Source organism: Camarhynchus parvulus, chromosome 9 (genome assembly GCF_901933205.1).
Source record: "Camarhynchus parvulus chromosome 9, STF_HiC, whole genome shotgun sequence".
In the NCBI taxonomy this organism is placed as follows: Eukaryota; Metazoa; Chordata; class Aves; order Passeriformes; family Thraupidae; genus Camarhynchus; species Camarhynchus parvulus.
Genome location: NC_044579.1, coordinates 10,747,488 through 10,762,587, shown reverse-complemented (window position 1 = coordinate 10,762,587; position 15,100 = coordinate 10,747,488). Strand labels below are relative to the sequence as shown.

Below are 15,100 nucleotides of genomic sequence, written 5' to 3'. Positions count from 1 at the left end.
ACACCACATGTTGGCTTTCAGGGGTCCTACTTGGTTCATCAGAGATCTTCCATCGTGCCAAAGGAGTGTGAGATCAAATCAGCCTTTTCCACAGGTCGGCTGAGAGTCTGAAAAGCAGCACAAATTTTATCTGAACCTGAAAGACGAGACTAAATCCTACAGAATAAATGCCAAAAGTATGTGTTGAATCTGTCACAGGAGTTGAGCTTGACATTTTGAAATCTCTGGATTTCAAGAAGCTTCCTCAAAGGCTTGACTGCATTTGGGGTTTCTGGCTCAGCCTCTAGATTTATCTCTCTAAGGCTGCTTGAGCTGGTGCAACCCCATGTATTTTAGGACCAAATGTTGATAAATGACTTGGTAGTTGCTTCTCAGGCTTGGGCTGCTTCCTTCACTCGGTACTGTGCCAAGAAACACCCTCTGGCAAAGTCATGTTGTTCTAATACATTGCAATGCAATCATGCCACTCTGTGATGAAGGATCGTTTGCCACATTTAAAATATTTAGCACAGCATATCAGATTTGTCTAGTGCAAAAGGCAGCAAATTTATGGCCAGAGAAGAGAAAACAAGAGACGGGGATTATGTAGGAGTAGCACTGGCAGGAGCTGGTTACAGAGCCTTAAAAAAAAAGTGATTTTGCTCATTTGAGCTGTTATTAATTCCATTATGACTGTCCTGAGCTACTCTTGCCCTAGCATTGCAGACCAGAAGGCTTTGAATGGCCCAAGACCCATGTGGAAGTTCCCCACAGACATGAATTAGGGGCTTAGGTACTTAGTACTTAGCTACAGAAATCTATTAGGATAAAGAATGCCATTTTCTTTGAGGTGGTCACTGCATACAGGATGGAAAAATACTTTAAGAAGTCATCCATACTGCCTTGTGCCCAAGCAGGATCATCTCAACCAAAGTCATTCCTTGGAGGCGTTAGCCTAACTAGTTCTCAAATTATTGAAGAAAGATGCTGAACTTTCCCCTTAGCTGGATTCCAGATGAAAGCAAAGATTCCCCTTTGTTTGTTGTGGGCAGGGCAGACCACTGAAGGCTGAATTCAGCCTGCCTGACCTCTGTGCCTCTGCTCTCTCAGTGGCAAGGGCTGGGGGTGCAGTCAGACCTCTCCTGCTGCAGAAGGCAATATCAGCCCTGGTCCCATGCTCTGTGCTCCCATGGAGCCATGAGCCCAATTTGGGCTGCTGGGTCCATCTGGGATTAGAATCCCAAAAGATTAATGGGAGCCCACAGCCTGCCTCGTGGAGCACCTCCCCACCTGTAGAGTGAGGTTAGCACCAGTTCCTGTGCTCAGGAAGGAAACTGGGAAGATAAATGCTCTAAAGGTTATCATATTCTCGTAATGATTCTATGTAAGTACATTTGTTAGATAAAGAATTGCAACTTATTTTGAGAAAAAATTATTTGCCAAAACCACTGCAAATTATCTCTCTAAAATCTTATTTTAGAAGCAGCTTTAATGTTTGACACTTGTGTGAAAGGAAATAAATGTCACTTGTAGCCAAATGAATGTTTGTGCCAGCAGGCTAAAATATTACTGGGTTTATTAATAAGGAAAATTAGCAAGTACAGACTCAGCCAGAGGAGAAATCAAGCAATTTCTGAGTGTCCTTTTGCTGGCTGAACTTAGTAAGAATTGCAGGTAATCAGCACCTCTCAGGATCAGATCTTTCATGTACATAACTGCTTCCACCACTCAACCCCTTCAATTTATGCCCTGAAGCATGAGATTTGATTATGTTTGTCACTGCAGCTTGCATAGGCTGTTAGTGGGCATTAAATCAGCTGTCACTTGATTCCCACCTACACACTGTTAGCTTCAGTGACCCCTTCATGGCAGAGAACTCCACAGGTTGTCTGCATTATCTGCTGCATAAAACATTACTGCCTCCTGCTTATTAATGGCTTGGCTCTAAATAAATTGCTGCCTTTAATTTCACTGAATGTCACCTTCTAATCAGATGGCTGGAGAGGCTAACAAGCAAGGACTGCTCAGGTTTCAATGCCTCCAATCCCTCTGCATCCCTCTTTCTCCAGGACCAGTGATTCCCGAGGTGTAAATCCTTCCCCAGCCACCCAACAGAGGGCAAGCAAGACTTTCAGCACACAAAACACTCAAGGGAAGGGGTTTGTTCCCCTGCTGCTTGTGTGCATTCAAGTGTGTTCAGTTTCATGTTTGAGGTGCTTTAATTATGCACAAAGGAATCAAATTTTTCCATCAGAATTGCAACAAGTGGCTCACAGTAAAGTAAGCCAGTGGCTGTCCCAAAATCAGGCTCCATCTGGAGTCACCAGCGCCTGTGTGCTGTGTGGTACCTGTGCAACACCACAGGAGCTTCCAGAAACAGCTAAAAGCCAGGAGGTATCTGCACAAAAGAGCTCATGTAGAGCTGCTGTGGGGAGGACATAAACTAATATTGCTGCTGGCTTGGGGTAAGGAAGGGAAGTACCCTGAGAAGGGGCTCAGGGTCCTGGTCCTTGCCTTCCTGACCACTGGAATGGAGAAGAGGATGAGTTTCTTCCTTCTACAAAAGCGTTTTGGGTGGCCCCACCAACCTATTATTCCCTATGGAAGCTGCTTGTCCCCGCTTGCCACCTCATTCCTGTGTTCTCCAGCAGAACAGACAAGGTTTCTCCAGACCTGTGTTCCCATTCTTACACAAGCAGAGATTTTGCTGGGTAATTGATATTTTTATAAGTACTCAGCTCTTAATGAGGGCAGTTAAAGCAGTTTGGCTGATGTTTCCAGAATTGCAAAGAGAGAAGAACCATTTCCTTATAATTCATCACCTTAGGAAGAGGGTTCACCTTGGAAAAGCACTTGTCCTGCTGTGACTCTCTGGCTGCCACTCATCCTGCGGTTTACACTTCCTGCTGACTTTGAGAAGAAATGGCAAACAGCTCTAGAAAAAAGCAGCAAACACTAGAAGGCAGATGTGTTTCTGGGGGAACTTGTCACCAGCAAGACTTGTGAGGGGACACGGGAGTGGTGCAGAGGAGCCAATTGCTTGGTGACCAAGCAAAGGACAGAGGGAATGTGGCGAGGCACACGGCTGGGCTTTCACATCTGCAGATTAAGAGCTGAATAATAAAACCATAAAGTGGCTCTAAGGCAAAATAGAGCAAAACCAGAGGTAGCTGAGCCATAACAGGGCATCAGTTTGGAATGCCAGGAGGGTTGGACATGAAATATGGGAAAATAATTTACATGCTCATTAATTTTATTTTTTTTTAATTGTCATCCAAAATTCTGCATTATGGGCTAAAAACCTCTGTGTAGGGAGGATGAATACAGGGCTGGGGACAGATGCCCGCTCTCTTTGGGTCACTAGATGGCACAATTCTGGCTCTTTTCTTCCTTGCTCAAAGGCATTTTACAGCAGGAACCCAGCAGCTACAGGGAGAAAATAGTTCTCGCTGCCGTAGCGGCGGTTGGACAGAGCATTTCAGTCATTAATCACTTGCCCACAATACTTAACAGATGCAGAAGAACAAACTGTGGGAGTCCAGCCCCAGCTGAGAGAGAAAACCTTGCATTCTTGGTGGAATTTTACTTTTTTCTCCTGGAAAGTTTAGGAAATGACTCTAAGTAGATGTGTCTATGCTGAGACAAAGTCTTCAGCTGCTGAAGATGAATTGCTGCAGGTGTGCACTGGGGTCTGAGCTCTGTGGCTACCAGCAAAGGTCCAGGCAGCCTCCAAAATCAATCCCCCATGCCCAGGGGCTGGTCCCATTTGTGCTGCTGCCTTTTGTGTGTCCTTGCAGGAAAGCAGTGATTCCCTCCACAGGAGTCAAAGCAGGTCCTGAGCAAAACAAAACAGCTCCTGAGCAAAACCTGGATGCGGGTTAGGGAGAGACAACACTCAGAGGCAATTGTGTTTATTGTATCCCACTGATGTTACAGCGTGTAAGGAAAACACAGTTCTGCACTGCTGCTCCTGTCTGCTGGAAATAATTGTTCAGATCCACTGAATTCACACCAAAATCACATGGCAATGTCTGTGAAAAGGCAGGAAATCCATATCCTGGGAAACACTGATGCAGCTGCAGTAGGAGATAGCCTAGTTCACAAGGTTACAGTAAGAGTGAGCACTAATTACAGCTGGAGATGTTAAAAGCCTTCATGAGCAAGGCTGAGCTGCGCAGGGGGAGGATGAGATGCCGCAGGCAGAAAAGGACAGCCATTGCAGGTGTCATTTTTTTATCTCCCTCACTTACCTGTATTAAAATGGGAAATCAATAGTTATCTGTAAGGCATGGAATCAACTTAGCAAAGATCTTACCTAAGCACTTTACTGTTTTCCATAACCTGCAGCCAGCCCTGGCAGAGTGTATGGAGATGTCAGGGGAGAAGACAACGGGGAGTCCCAGTCCAAGGAAGCACCCTGGGGCAGGCACACAGGCAGGAAAAGTGCTACTCCCAGCTCTCAGCTAAATCCCTGACTCTCCCTGTGTCCTGGGAAATGAAAACAGAGGTGCCCAAACATAGAAAAATGCCCCTTGTGAGTTAGTGAAAATATGGAGAAACCTAAAAATCTGTTGGAACTGATGGATGAAATGTTGGGCCTCAGCTCAGCTGGAAACTGCAATTGAGCAAAAAGCCTTGGTAAGCCATCAATGGCCATCAGGAGGGGAAAATCAGTCTATTGTCATTGCTACTGAGCTGCTGCTGAATGGAATGCAGGTAGGTATTAAGGAAATACCTTAATAGCTGAGCTCACCTGATACATCTTTAGCCTTAGGGACTGGTTGTGATTTTGAAAGAATAAATAAGTTGTGTTTACTTTCTGGGAGGTTTCTTGCTAATGAATATATAATTAAGCTAGAATAGATCTGCATTGTGACCTGATAATGAGCTAATGAGGAGTGAATCCTGCAGTCATGAAACCAGTGTCAGTATTAAATCAAACAGAAATTAACAATTAAATATTAACAGCTGATCAAAACATCAGCTAGACTGTCAGCAGAATTTGAATAATGAAGCAATGCAGTACTGGAGTGGTTACAAAACATTAACCTAGCAAAACTAAGAGCTGCTGTGACCTTTTCCTGGTCCTCTTGTGCAGGAGATGGGTCCTCAAAACCTACCACAGAGTTTGGCTAGAATAGAAGTATGATTAAGGAATTAACTCTTATTCTATACAGATACTGAAGATGAGAGGCTCACAAGTGTTGATGCAATATTCTTGTTATACAAAGAATATTTGTACATGAATTCTTTGCATGTGAAGTGTATTTGAGGAGGATGAGTCAAGGTAGTATTTGTGCTCTATTTGCATACCCCAAGGAGGAACACAGGGCTGGAGGGACCAAAGAAACTAATCTTTAATATTCACCCCTGATCAGGGCATAGACATTCAGTGCCCACTGAGCCACTGCTTGGTGTGACCCACGCAAGTCACAAAACAGCTCCCACCACCTTGAAACAAACCGAAGACCATTTAAGATAAAGGCCAAGAATTCTCCTCTATCACTGAACAGGAGAAATCAGTGATCTGAGATTTGTAATTACACCTGCACTTCTTCTCTGCTAAACAAGAAATAAATCTTCACAGCAAGAAATAACCTTTGTGCTTAGAAAAAGCTATGGAAAACAGCAGCAAGAGGCTGGCAGGCATCCCTGAGTGTTTGTGGGGAGGGATAATGTGCTGGTTGCATAGTCTGGGGAGTTTTTGATTCAGAGTTGATGTTTTTGCTGGGTACCTTCTCCCCAGGAGCATCTCTGAGCTGGGTGAGCTGGGCTGAGGCTGCCTGCAGCACCTCTCCTCCCTCGGGGAGGCTGCGGGAGTGTTTGCCTCTCTGGGCAGGAGCGGGGATGTGGGCAGTGGAGCAGTCACTGAGCACAGCTCTGCCTCTGGGGTGTGTTCACCCTCCATCTCCTTCCCACTGTGTCTCTGAGGGAGCAAGGCAGCAGAGACACAGCCCAGGAAGCAGACCCAAAAATGTTCCCAGAGTTTCCCTGCTCTGGCAGAGAGAATCAGCAGTGTCAGCTTTCCTGCCCCAAAGACCCACAGAAAACACATTTCTGATGGGGCTGTAAAAAAGTTAAAAAAAATTAAAAAACAAACAACTGCCAAGCTCTAAATGCAGTTTCCTGCAATAACAGACAAAAATTCCTGTCACCTCCAGATCTCTTTGTGCATTCTTGGTACAATCTGTGAATTCATCACATTGCTCATAACTCTTGTACTCGTTGTCTCTCAGGACCTTGTAAAAAAAGCCTCCATCACCCCTCCTACTGTGTTTACATCTGTTTGATATAGCTCATCTGTTGGCAGTAACCTGCTCCCAGTTTGGCTGACATAAACGTCTGCCAGCCCAAGCAGCACGAACTCTGCAGGCACAAACTCTGCAGGCATGAGCGTCCCCTGCCTGGGCAGCAGAGCTGCCACCAGGGCTCTGCTGAGATGGTTGTGCTGTGCCCTGAGCCCTGTGGAGGTGCCTGGCCCTGCAGCAGAGCCATATGGACCTGCTGTTGTCCTGTCTATTCCAGGCCCTGGGTGCTTCTCAGCTTGGAGCCATGTCAGGGCTGGGTTATGTTTTGGCCTTGCTGGTCAGCTCTGTGCTGCAGCACAAGGTGATGCTTCCAGGGGAACCCATCAGAGGACTCAGCCCTTCATCTTCCATCATAGGAGTTATCAGAAGTGCTCCTTGGGATACAGCTCACTCCAACTTCAGCCAGCCCATCTCTCTCTGGCGCACATAACATAAAGTTTCACTTCATGCTGTCTGGGAGAAGGAAATCCAGCCTCCCCATCAAGCAGCCCACAGAGGAAGCCTCGCTCTGGTAGTGCTTCAGCATGCACAGCTGTGCACACCCCACTGAGACTCCAGCTTTGTTTCTCCACTGCCCCTAAGCAGATAAATCTCTGTGCTGGGAGACTTTTGTCAGACCTCAGTGGCCATTATATGGTGTGGTGCCCACGGTCAGAAAGGACGGGATTTAGACAGTTCCTATCAACCCTAAGAAAAGTCTGTCTCAGCTCCTCTTTCTATTAAAGGAATGAAAAATGTTCACATCCATCCTTAGAGAACATGTTAAGCCACACAGGTGTTTTCCTCCCCCACCCTAGTGAAGACCTGGCTGATGCCCTAACCTCATCCAGCCTATGGCAGCCTGGATTGCAGCCAGGGACAGCAGTCCTGAACTAGGCTTAAATACCTTTTGATGGAAAGGGACAATAGATTTTAGTATCATTTATCCTAGCTTCTAGTTAATGTAGATACATTGTAATGCACAAGTTCAGATTTTGGATCTTCACTCACTTTGTCCAAGAAATATTTTTATTAAGCAGAATGAAGCTGGCAATTTCCAGATTTCATTGAGTTTAGTAGTGTACCTTTTAACACTGACTGAGAAGGACTGTATTTTTCAGGCAAGAATGCACCTGCATTTACAATCATTTCTCAGTGCAGACTCATGGACCAAAGAAAGGGTCAGACATTTAACACAGCTCTTATCTCTTGAAAAGCTCCCCAGCTGCCTGTAAGAGGGGCAGACCCCCCTGCTGAGGGCACAGGGTCCAGATGTTGGTCAGGCAGTCAGTCCCTCCCTTTGGCAGGATTTTCTCCCTTGTACACTCTGTTGACACATTGCCAGACATGGAACAGATCCATCTTCCAGTTTGTGGGTCTTCATGCAGAACACTGTGCTTTGATTCAGGAGTGGCTGATTTATCTCACTTCCACCAATAACGTTGAGACAAATGCTGAAAAGAGTTTGTGTTGGTTATTTCAGTCTGTGCATGTACAAGTGACCTCAGCACTTAAGTCCAGAGGATTCCAGAAAGCCGGATCTTCTCAGAGTTTACTTTCTTGAAGGAAAGGTATTTTGAAGCTCTCGTAATGCAAACATTGTAGCATACAGTAGATCCTTGAAATTCAACTGCATCTGTATCACAACCACAAGAGCTTGAGTCTCTGTGCAATCCAGCACAAATTAAAGCAGAGCTCTTTCTGGAGCACTTACCTCCTCCTCACACCCTTGTGTCCACCGCATACATTTTGGAGGTGGCTGTCTGCGAGGATGGCAAATGCACGTTTGTTACGACGGTGGCAGCTGAGGAATAGCCTTTCCTCAAGGAGTAGGCAGAATGGAATCTTCCAGAACTGGTCTCTGTGAGGCACAGGGAGAGAAATAGGAACTGCTAATGAGTGCTTGGTGACTTTCAGCTGCAAAGTTTCATTATTCAGGGAAAGCAGCACTCCAAGGTGTGACATAATAACAACATGCTTTATGTCATCCTTACACCCCAGCTCCCCCATGAAGACCTTGATGTGCTTCCTAGAGCTGCCTAAGACTATTCCCATTTTACAGCTGAAAATATCACCCCTGGAGATGACCAACCATGCCAAAGGACTTTCCCCACCCTGTGCACCTGTAGCACACCCTGAGCAATGGCTCTGTCCCTGAGCTGCGCCTCAGCCGTGCTTCCTCACCTCTGAAGAGATACATGCAGCAGGTGAGCAGGGACCCGGACAAGAAGCAGCCGAGTGACCCTGCCATGCCAAGCCAGCAGGACCAACCAAACTTGTACTGGATGCCCAGGAAGATGTTGTGGAAGAGCAGAGAGGAGCGCTCCACGTAGACATCCACAGCGTACCAGACAGAGCCCGTGATGCCAGGGAGACCTGCAGAGAGGGGCCACGCTCAGAACTGTGGGGGATCAGACCTAAAGTATAGCTGCAGGGTGGGAAGACCTTCCTGGGACAGCAGGCTTTGGCCCCTGTCCATGCTTGGCACTCACATACATTTCCAGCACACTGGCAGCACTCAGGTTTCTGCAGCAAAAGACAGGAAGCTCCTCTCCTCTCAGCTGCTTGTAAAGTTGTCTCCAGAATTCAATTTTCTGATTTGTTTTGATTTTTAGAACTTTGATGATGCTTTTCAGACAAACTTCGAGAAGTTAATTGGAAGATGCTTAAAAGAGCCTCTCAATGTGTTTTACATGTGCTTCCAGTGCCTGGGGTGAGTTATTAAATGTGCTTAGACTGAAGAAGAGGTAGCTGCTTTATATTGGCATAAAGTCAAATTATATTATTTGGTACCTAGTTGTTTTTCTGTTTAAAATTCTCCCACTGGCTGTAAGAGCAAAGAACCTCAGCCAGCTGGATATTTATCACCTCGAAGGGACAGACATGTTATTATCCTTTTATTAGAGATCAGCTGCAGAGATTTTGGGCTAAGTGACTTGCCCAAGGTCACACAATCTGTGGCAGAGCCGGGAACCAAACCAGGATGCCAGGACTTTCTAGTCTTTCAGCAATTGGTCTAGAGACCCACAGCAAGGTCTCTGCTGTATCAACAACCTCAACTGCTCCACAGTGAAACAGCAATAAATGGAAGTCAGTCAACTCAAAGCCAACTCACCTGGTCAAAACATGAACTGAAAGCAGATAACTACATGCTGTTTGAGGCAGGTGGTGAACAGAAGAAGCTGCATTGCACAAATAAATCAAATCATTTCTTTATTTAATCAAATTTCCCACTATAGAAAATCACCAACCAAAATAAAAGAAGGCTTTTAATGCTTCTCCACTTTGCTAAAGGGTGTCCTGCAGAATGGGAACACTGTGGGGAAATACCTGCAAGGAGCAACATAACCCCAGCCACCAGGCATATGCGCAGCTTGATGAGCGGCTCATCGGGAAGGAATTTCACACAGTCCAGTCCCAGGACCAGGAAGAGAAATCCAAATCCTGACAGGAGGTCTGCTGTTATCATCATGGCTCGGGTCAGCACCAGTTTCACTGCAGGACAAAAGCAGATCATTCTAGTACACAAGGAATGGAAACATGGGCAGGTAATGGAGTCAGATCCCACAGGAACATTTTTTTTCTGGTGTTCACCTTTTTTCAGCTTCTCCTGGGAGTAATACCAGACTGAGAAAAGAAACATGCCTCTAATTATCTGCCACTGAGTAGAACAGATACTCTTAGTCTACACTCAAGTGTCCCCACCACTTGCAGAAACATCTCTGACTCTTACATACCAGAATGCTCGGCGTAGATGGAGTCGTACTCATCACAAGTTTGGATCCCATCAAAAACGTTTGTGACACATTCCCACCACAGGCCACGGCATTTTGTACTCACCTGTGGATTGAGAGGACAAAAAAGACCATAGGTTAAAATATCCACCAATGCAGCAGGTGGTTGTCTTAGCACTTCAACAGAAATCCTGGTCCAGTTACAATGATGATAAACCAGAGTGTTTAGCTTGAAGATAAAAAGTAGAATTATGGAGGAAAAGGACAATGTTTTCTATGTCCCTACTAATGTTTTTACATTAGAGCAAACGAATTCAGACTAGACATTAGGAAAAAACCCTTGCCTACTAGTCAGGATAAAAATTTTTAAGGAAATTTCTGGGAGGAGCTGGGGGGTGGCTGACCAGAAAGATCTAAGAGCAGGTTTGCTCACCCATTGCCAAACTCTTGTCTAGGCTGAGCTGGGCAGGGCTATGGACCAGACAACCTGAGATTTTGCTGCCTGTGCTCCCCTTCCTTACACCATCCTCCTGATGGAGGAGGAGCTGCTGAGAGAGTGGCAGAGGAGTGCAGAGGAGTCTGGATGTGAGCCCCTCTGCAGACACCCAGAGAGGGCTGCCCCCAGATGACTCAGCTGTAAACACTGGCTGGAGAACCAGAGGCAGCCAGTGCTGATCCCGGCCCTGGGGGGGCTGATCCCGGCCCTGGGGCCCCTGCTGTGCTGCCAGCTGTGGAACCACGCGTGCCCAAGCCACAGTCATCACTGAGACATGCAGACTGGGGCAGGCCAGGCAGCAGCATCATGGTTAATCGTCTGTCCTCGAGCCGTAGATACCATTCCCAGCCCAGCCTTCCATAAATCACTTTAATACGGCAGGCATTTCCATTACCAATGCAAATATGGCAACAAGCACCTTTAAAATATTCCTGGAATTGCTCATAGGAGGAGCAGAGTTAATGTCGGCGCAGCTTTGGACTCCAGCCCGCCCACTTCTGCCAGCAACACCCACTGCAGTTAATGGAAAGAGAAACTCTTCCAGCAAATGAGCTTCACGCAGGGGAAGGGGACCAGGCTTGCTTGGATGATGCAATAAATTCATTTTTCTTGCACTGTGTAAATCACAAAGCAGATAATAACGTATCTCGGACACATAATAAAGTCTTATTCAGGATGTACTGAGGTCTGTAGCCAAGTCTAATATTTTCTCCACAACACAATGTCTGAGCCAAGCTGTGCACCTCCTCTGTGATACTGCTGTCTGGATCAAAGGGGAGGAAAAATGACTCGCTACTTCAGACTGGCAGAAGAGATGCTATTTATATTTGAATGAAAATAATCTACATGTTTTGTTTCATGACGATGAGAAGTGCTTAACATTTCTGAGAATTTCAGGGCATATTTAATGAAAAATATGATGAAAAATGAGAAGCAGTGATGGAAAAAACTAATTTCATTGATTCTGTGCTTTTCAAGAGAACAGAGTCTCGTAAAACAATTTGCCATGTTTACATTCAATGTATTTTTACTGTGGCCCTCTTAATGCAGTTGTAGGCCCTCTTTTGTCTTAACTCACCACTGTTCAGGCTGTGCTTGAAATTAGCATATTTTTATTAAATTACATTTTATTCCACTTGTGTTTATATAATTTCTCTTTCCTCCCAAACCACCATAGGCTAATTTATACTACTCTGTATTCAGCTAATAATGTCACTTACTTCCTCACTTGCTGATATTATTACTGTTTTTTAAATCTTACAAGCACCATCTACATCTAAATTATTTATAAGGAGACTAACAGGATTCCAGGCTTTGTCACCCTCCAAGCAAAACAGAGGTCTTAAGCACAACAGTTATGGTCTAACTTGTGAAATAACCCTCTTCCCAGACTAACAAAAACTTGTTTAGTATTTTTTGTTTCTTGGGATGTTTCAGTTGTCACTACTCCTGCTACAGCCAGCATGGGCAAAGCAGGAGCCAGCCCATCTCCACACAGCCTGTGTGCAGCCAGGGATAATTGTCCTATTGCTCAGTGTAGGAGGGATAGGAACAGGTGTCACTGTGGGGACCTGTGGCTGCCCTGAGCTGCTGCTGAATTAGTCTGGATTCTGCTGCCAAGGGCCAACACTTGCTCCCCTCTACTTTGTTCACTGTTGATCCTTCTGGTTGTCAATCTGCTCCTAAGCCACCCTTGAGCATCTTCCCTTGCGCTGACAGCGCAGACCTTCAGGCACACGGGAACTCGCTGTTGTAAAGGGGACAAGGGTCAGGGCATGGGGCATCATGTGGGGACATGGATTTCCCCATCCCTTGACTGGACTCCTGCACCATGTTGGTAGCACTAATTCCCCATCACCTCTCTCCCCCTACAGCAGATGTGCTCCAGCTTCCCTGGGCCCAGCTGAGGACTCCCAGAGCAGCCAAAATCACAGCCATGCTCCTCATTCCCTGTTCAGATTACAAAACACGACCTGCTTTCCCTAACACAAGTATGCATGTAAAACATGAACTGCATAATGACTGTAATACATATAATTATATCCTATTCATAATGTATAATTAATATTAAAATAATTCTCATACAGAAAAAAAGGAAAATTACAGAACAAGCACACGCTTCTCCTTCTGGGGAAAGCGGAGAAGACAAACACGTAAGCGATGTTAGTCACAGTGTTTTACCGCACTCTGAGAAGGTGCCAGCAGACAATGATTACAAGCCCGGCTTGAGTGTAAAACAGGCAGCATTTAACAGTAGTGGTGGCATTTATAATCCACCTGCAACAGGGAGGGTCTGTCTACACAATACAGCACTCCTTGAGAAGCAGATTATGGGCTTTTTCCACTACAAACTACCGCAAAAATTGACCCAGCCCTGTCTTGATGCTTTACAGGGAGTCACTAACTTAAACAACTTTCTGTAAACTGTTGTTTCTCAAGGGAGGTGAGGGGCTATGAGAGCTGAGTCAGGGCCCCTGCAGCCTCTCTGGAGGTGGCTGCTCCTGGCACTCCCCAGCCTCTTCTTCCTGGGATGTTCCTCTCCAATGGGACCACAGTGAGGGCTTCATCTTCCCCAGCTGCGGGGGGCCAGGGTCAAAGCCAAGCAACCAGCCACGATCCAGCAGCTGCTGAAGGATGGAGTTCCCTTCTCCTGGAGCCAAAGTTGCCTAACTTACCCTTTTCCCAGCTGAAAACAGGAGTCACTGAGCACTCTAGCCTTTCTGGCCATGGACATTCCCTATTTAGAGAGGCAGTGAGTCATTAGGGTCATTAAGATCAGTGGTCAGGTGTTAAGGCTGGGGGCGCTTTCCTCCATTATTTAGTATTCACACTCAGAGCCGGAATGTGAGAATAGTGGTTGCTAATGACCAAACTGGGTGTTAATGGAGCACTTCGGACAGCCCATCGCAGGTGCCTTTGCCCAGGAAGACAAGGTTACACAGCCTCAGGGTAACGGACCAGCCCTTTACTGGACTCACTCTGCTCAGGACCTGGGCTTCTCTCATCTGGTTTTCCCCACAACTGGACTCCCTTGGCTCTTCTGAGTATACTGATACCTTCATCTGAGTACTTCCTGACAGGAAGCTGAAATATCTCCCAAATGAAGAGTCAGATCCCATGCAGCATCACTGGGTGCACTCTATTTGTCCTGAAAAGAGGCTCACTGAGCAGACATGCTGACCACCAGGAGCTGCACTGCACTGGATCATCACCAAGGCACTTACATCCACCTTTCAGGGTTTCTGATAGTCAGAGTGTCAGGATTTCTTGTAGCATAGAGAAAAAAGTTTTTCTGGTAATTAGTTTTATCCTTCTTTCCTTGGATAATTCACCCCTTCATGTGCAGCAGCTAAATGCTGCATTGCAACCACTGAGTGCAGAGAAGCTCATGGTTTCATATGCTGGATAGCAGATAGAAAGTTTCCTCCTCATAAATTCAGCCAAACTTTCTGTCCTGGAAGGTGTTTCACCTTCACTGCCTAAATGATCCATTTTGCCAGAGAGCAGATTCCTACACTGTGGACCTGCAGCTTAAATGTACAGAAATGAATGGCTGTGCTGGGAAGAAAATTACAAATTCACAGTACTGAGTGCTGGAGAAACAGTGGTGATTTTGGACCTGGAGTCTTTGGGGCACACCTTGCCTGTAAGCAGCAATCTGCTCCCTTGTTTGCAATTACCTTTTGCCAATGCCTTTCGCTAATATGAGAGTGCTACTGTCCACATGAGTTCCAGGAGATATTGAGTCCCCATGCTCCCCTTAAATTTCTGGTAGCCCTGTAGCTCAATGGCTGGCCAGAAAAAGACTTGAAGAGCACAGTTGTACATGCTGGATGTTTCCACCAAGAAGGCTGAACTACAGAACTAGAGACATCTTCAAAATATCCATGAGGCTGGAGATACAGGATAACTCTTCTCAAGTTCATGCACATGTAAAACCAGAGCCTGTAGATCTTTTCTGAACTTACTAAGTAAGAGCACAGTCTGGATAAAAAAGTCTGGCAAAGAGAATTTCACAAAATACCACTTTTCTCCTGCTCTTGCCACAGTAATTATTTTCATTCTCATCCACTTTCATCCAGCACAACAGGGAGAAAGAACATGAGAGTGGAGTGGAGCAATGACACCAGGAACAAGTTCTCTCTAGCACACATTGGTGTTGGTGATCAGACTCTCCTCACCCCAGTCTTACCTCCAGGGAGTCATCAGCATTCACCATCCAGCAGTCTGTCCAGGTAGATATTATCAAAAATGCAGCAGAGAAAAAAGCACAAAAGAATCCCACATATTGCAGGAAAAACTTCATGCCAGCAGGTGCTCAGCACATCCAGGGCAGTGCGAACAATGGTGCCCAGCCTTGTTCCCAAAGCCAGGGTAGAGACAGAGTGTCAGTGTGCCAGATGCCCAGCAGTGACCATGAAGAGCAGGACCTCCTCTCTTGTGCAGATGCCATGTGGTAGTGATGTCTGCAGGGGCAGTGCTCACTGCCAGGGGTCAGGAGGAGCGTGAGAGTGCCCACGGGAGCTGCTGCAGCCAATCCGCCCTGCCCCGCTGCAGCTCCTGTCATGCCTGACTGAAGAGAAATGGGGCTGTGCAGAAGGGAC

The 15,100-nt window shown here is 46.2% G+C and overlaps 1 protein-coding gene across 1 annotated transcript; it reads right to left on the bottom strand.

The window, feature by feature from the left end:
* Nucleotides 1-7,987: 7,987 nt before the first annotated feature.
* CLDN16 (claudin 16) lies at nucleotides 7,988-14,805 on the bottom strand. Its single transcript, XM_030954710.1, has 5 exons — nucleotides 14,689-14,805; nucleotides 10,004-10,106; nucleotides 9,597-9,761; nucleotides 8,451-8,642; nucleotides 7,988-8,127 (listed from the first exon to the last, which is right to left on the bottom strand). Exons 1-5 carry the CDS (start codon nucleotides 14,800-14,802, stop codon nucleotides 7,988-7,990), a joined length of 714 nt encoding a protein of 237 aa, XP_030810570.1. The 5' UTR covers nucleotides 14,803-14,805.
* Nucleotides 14,806-15,100: the final 295 nt, after the last annotated feature.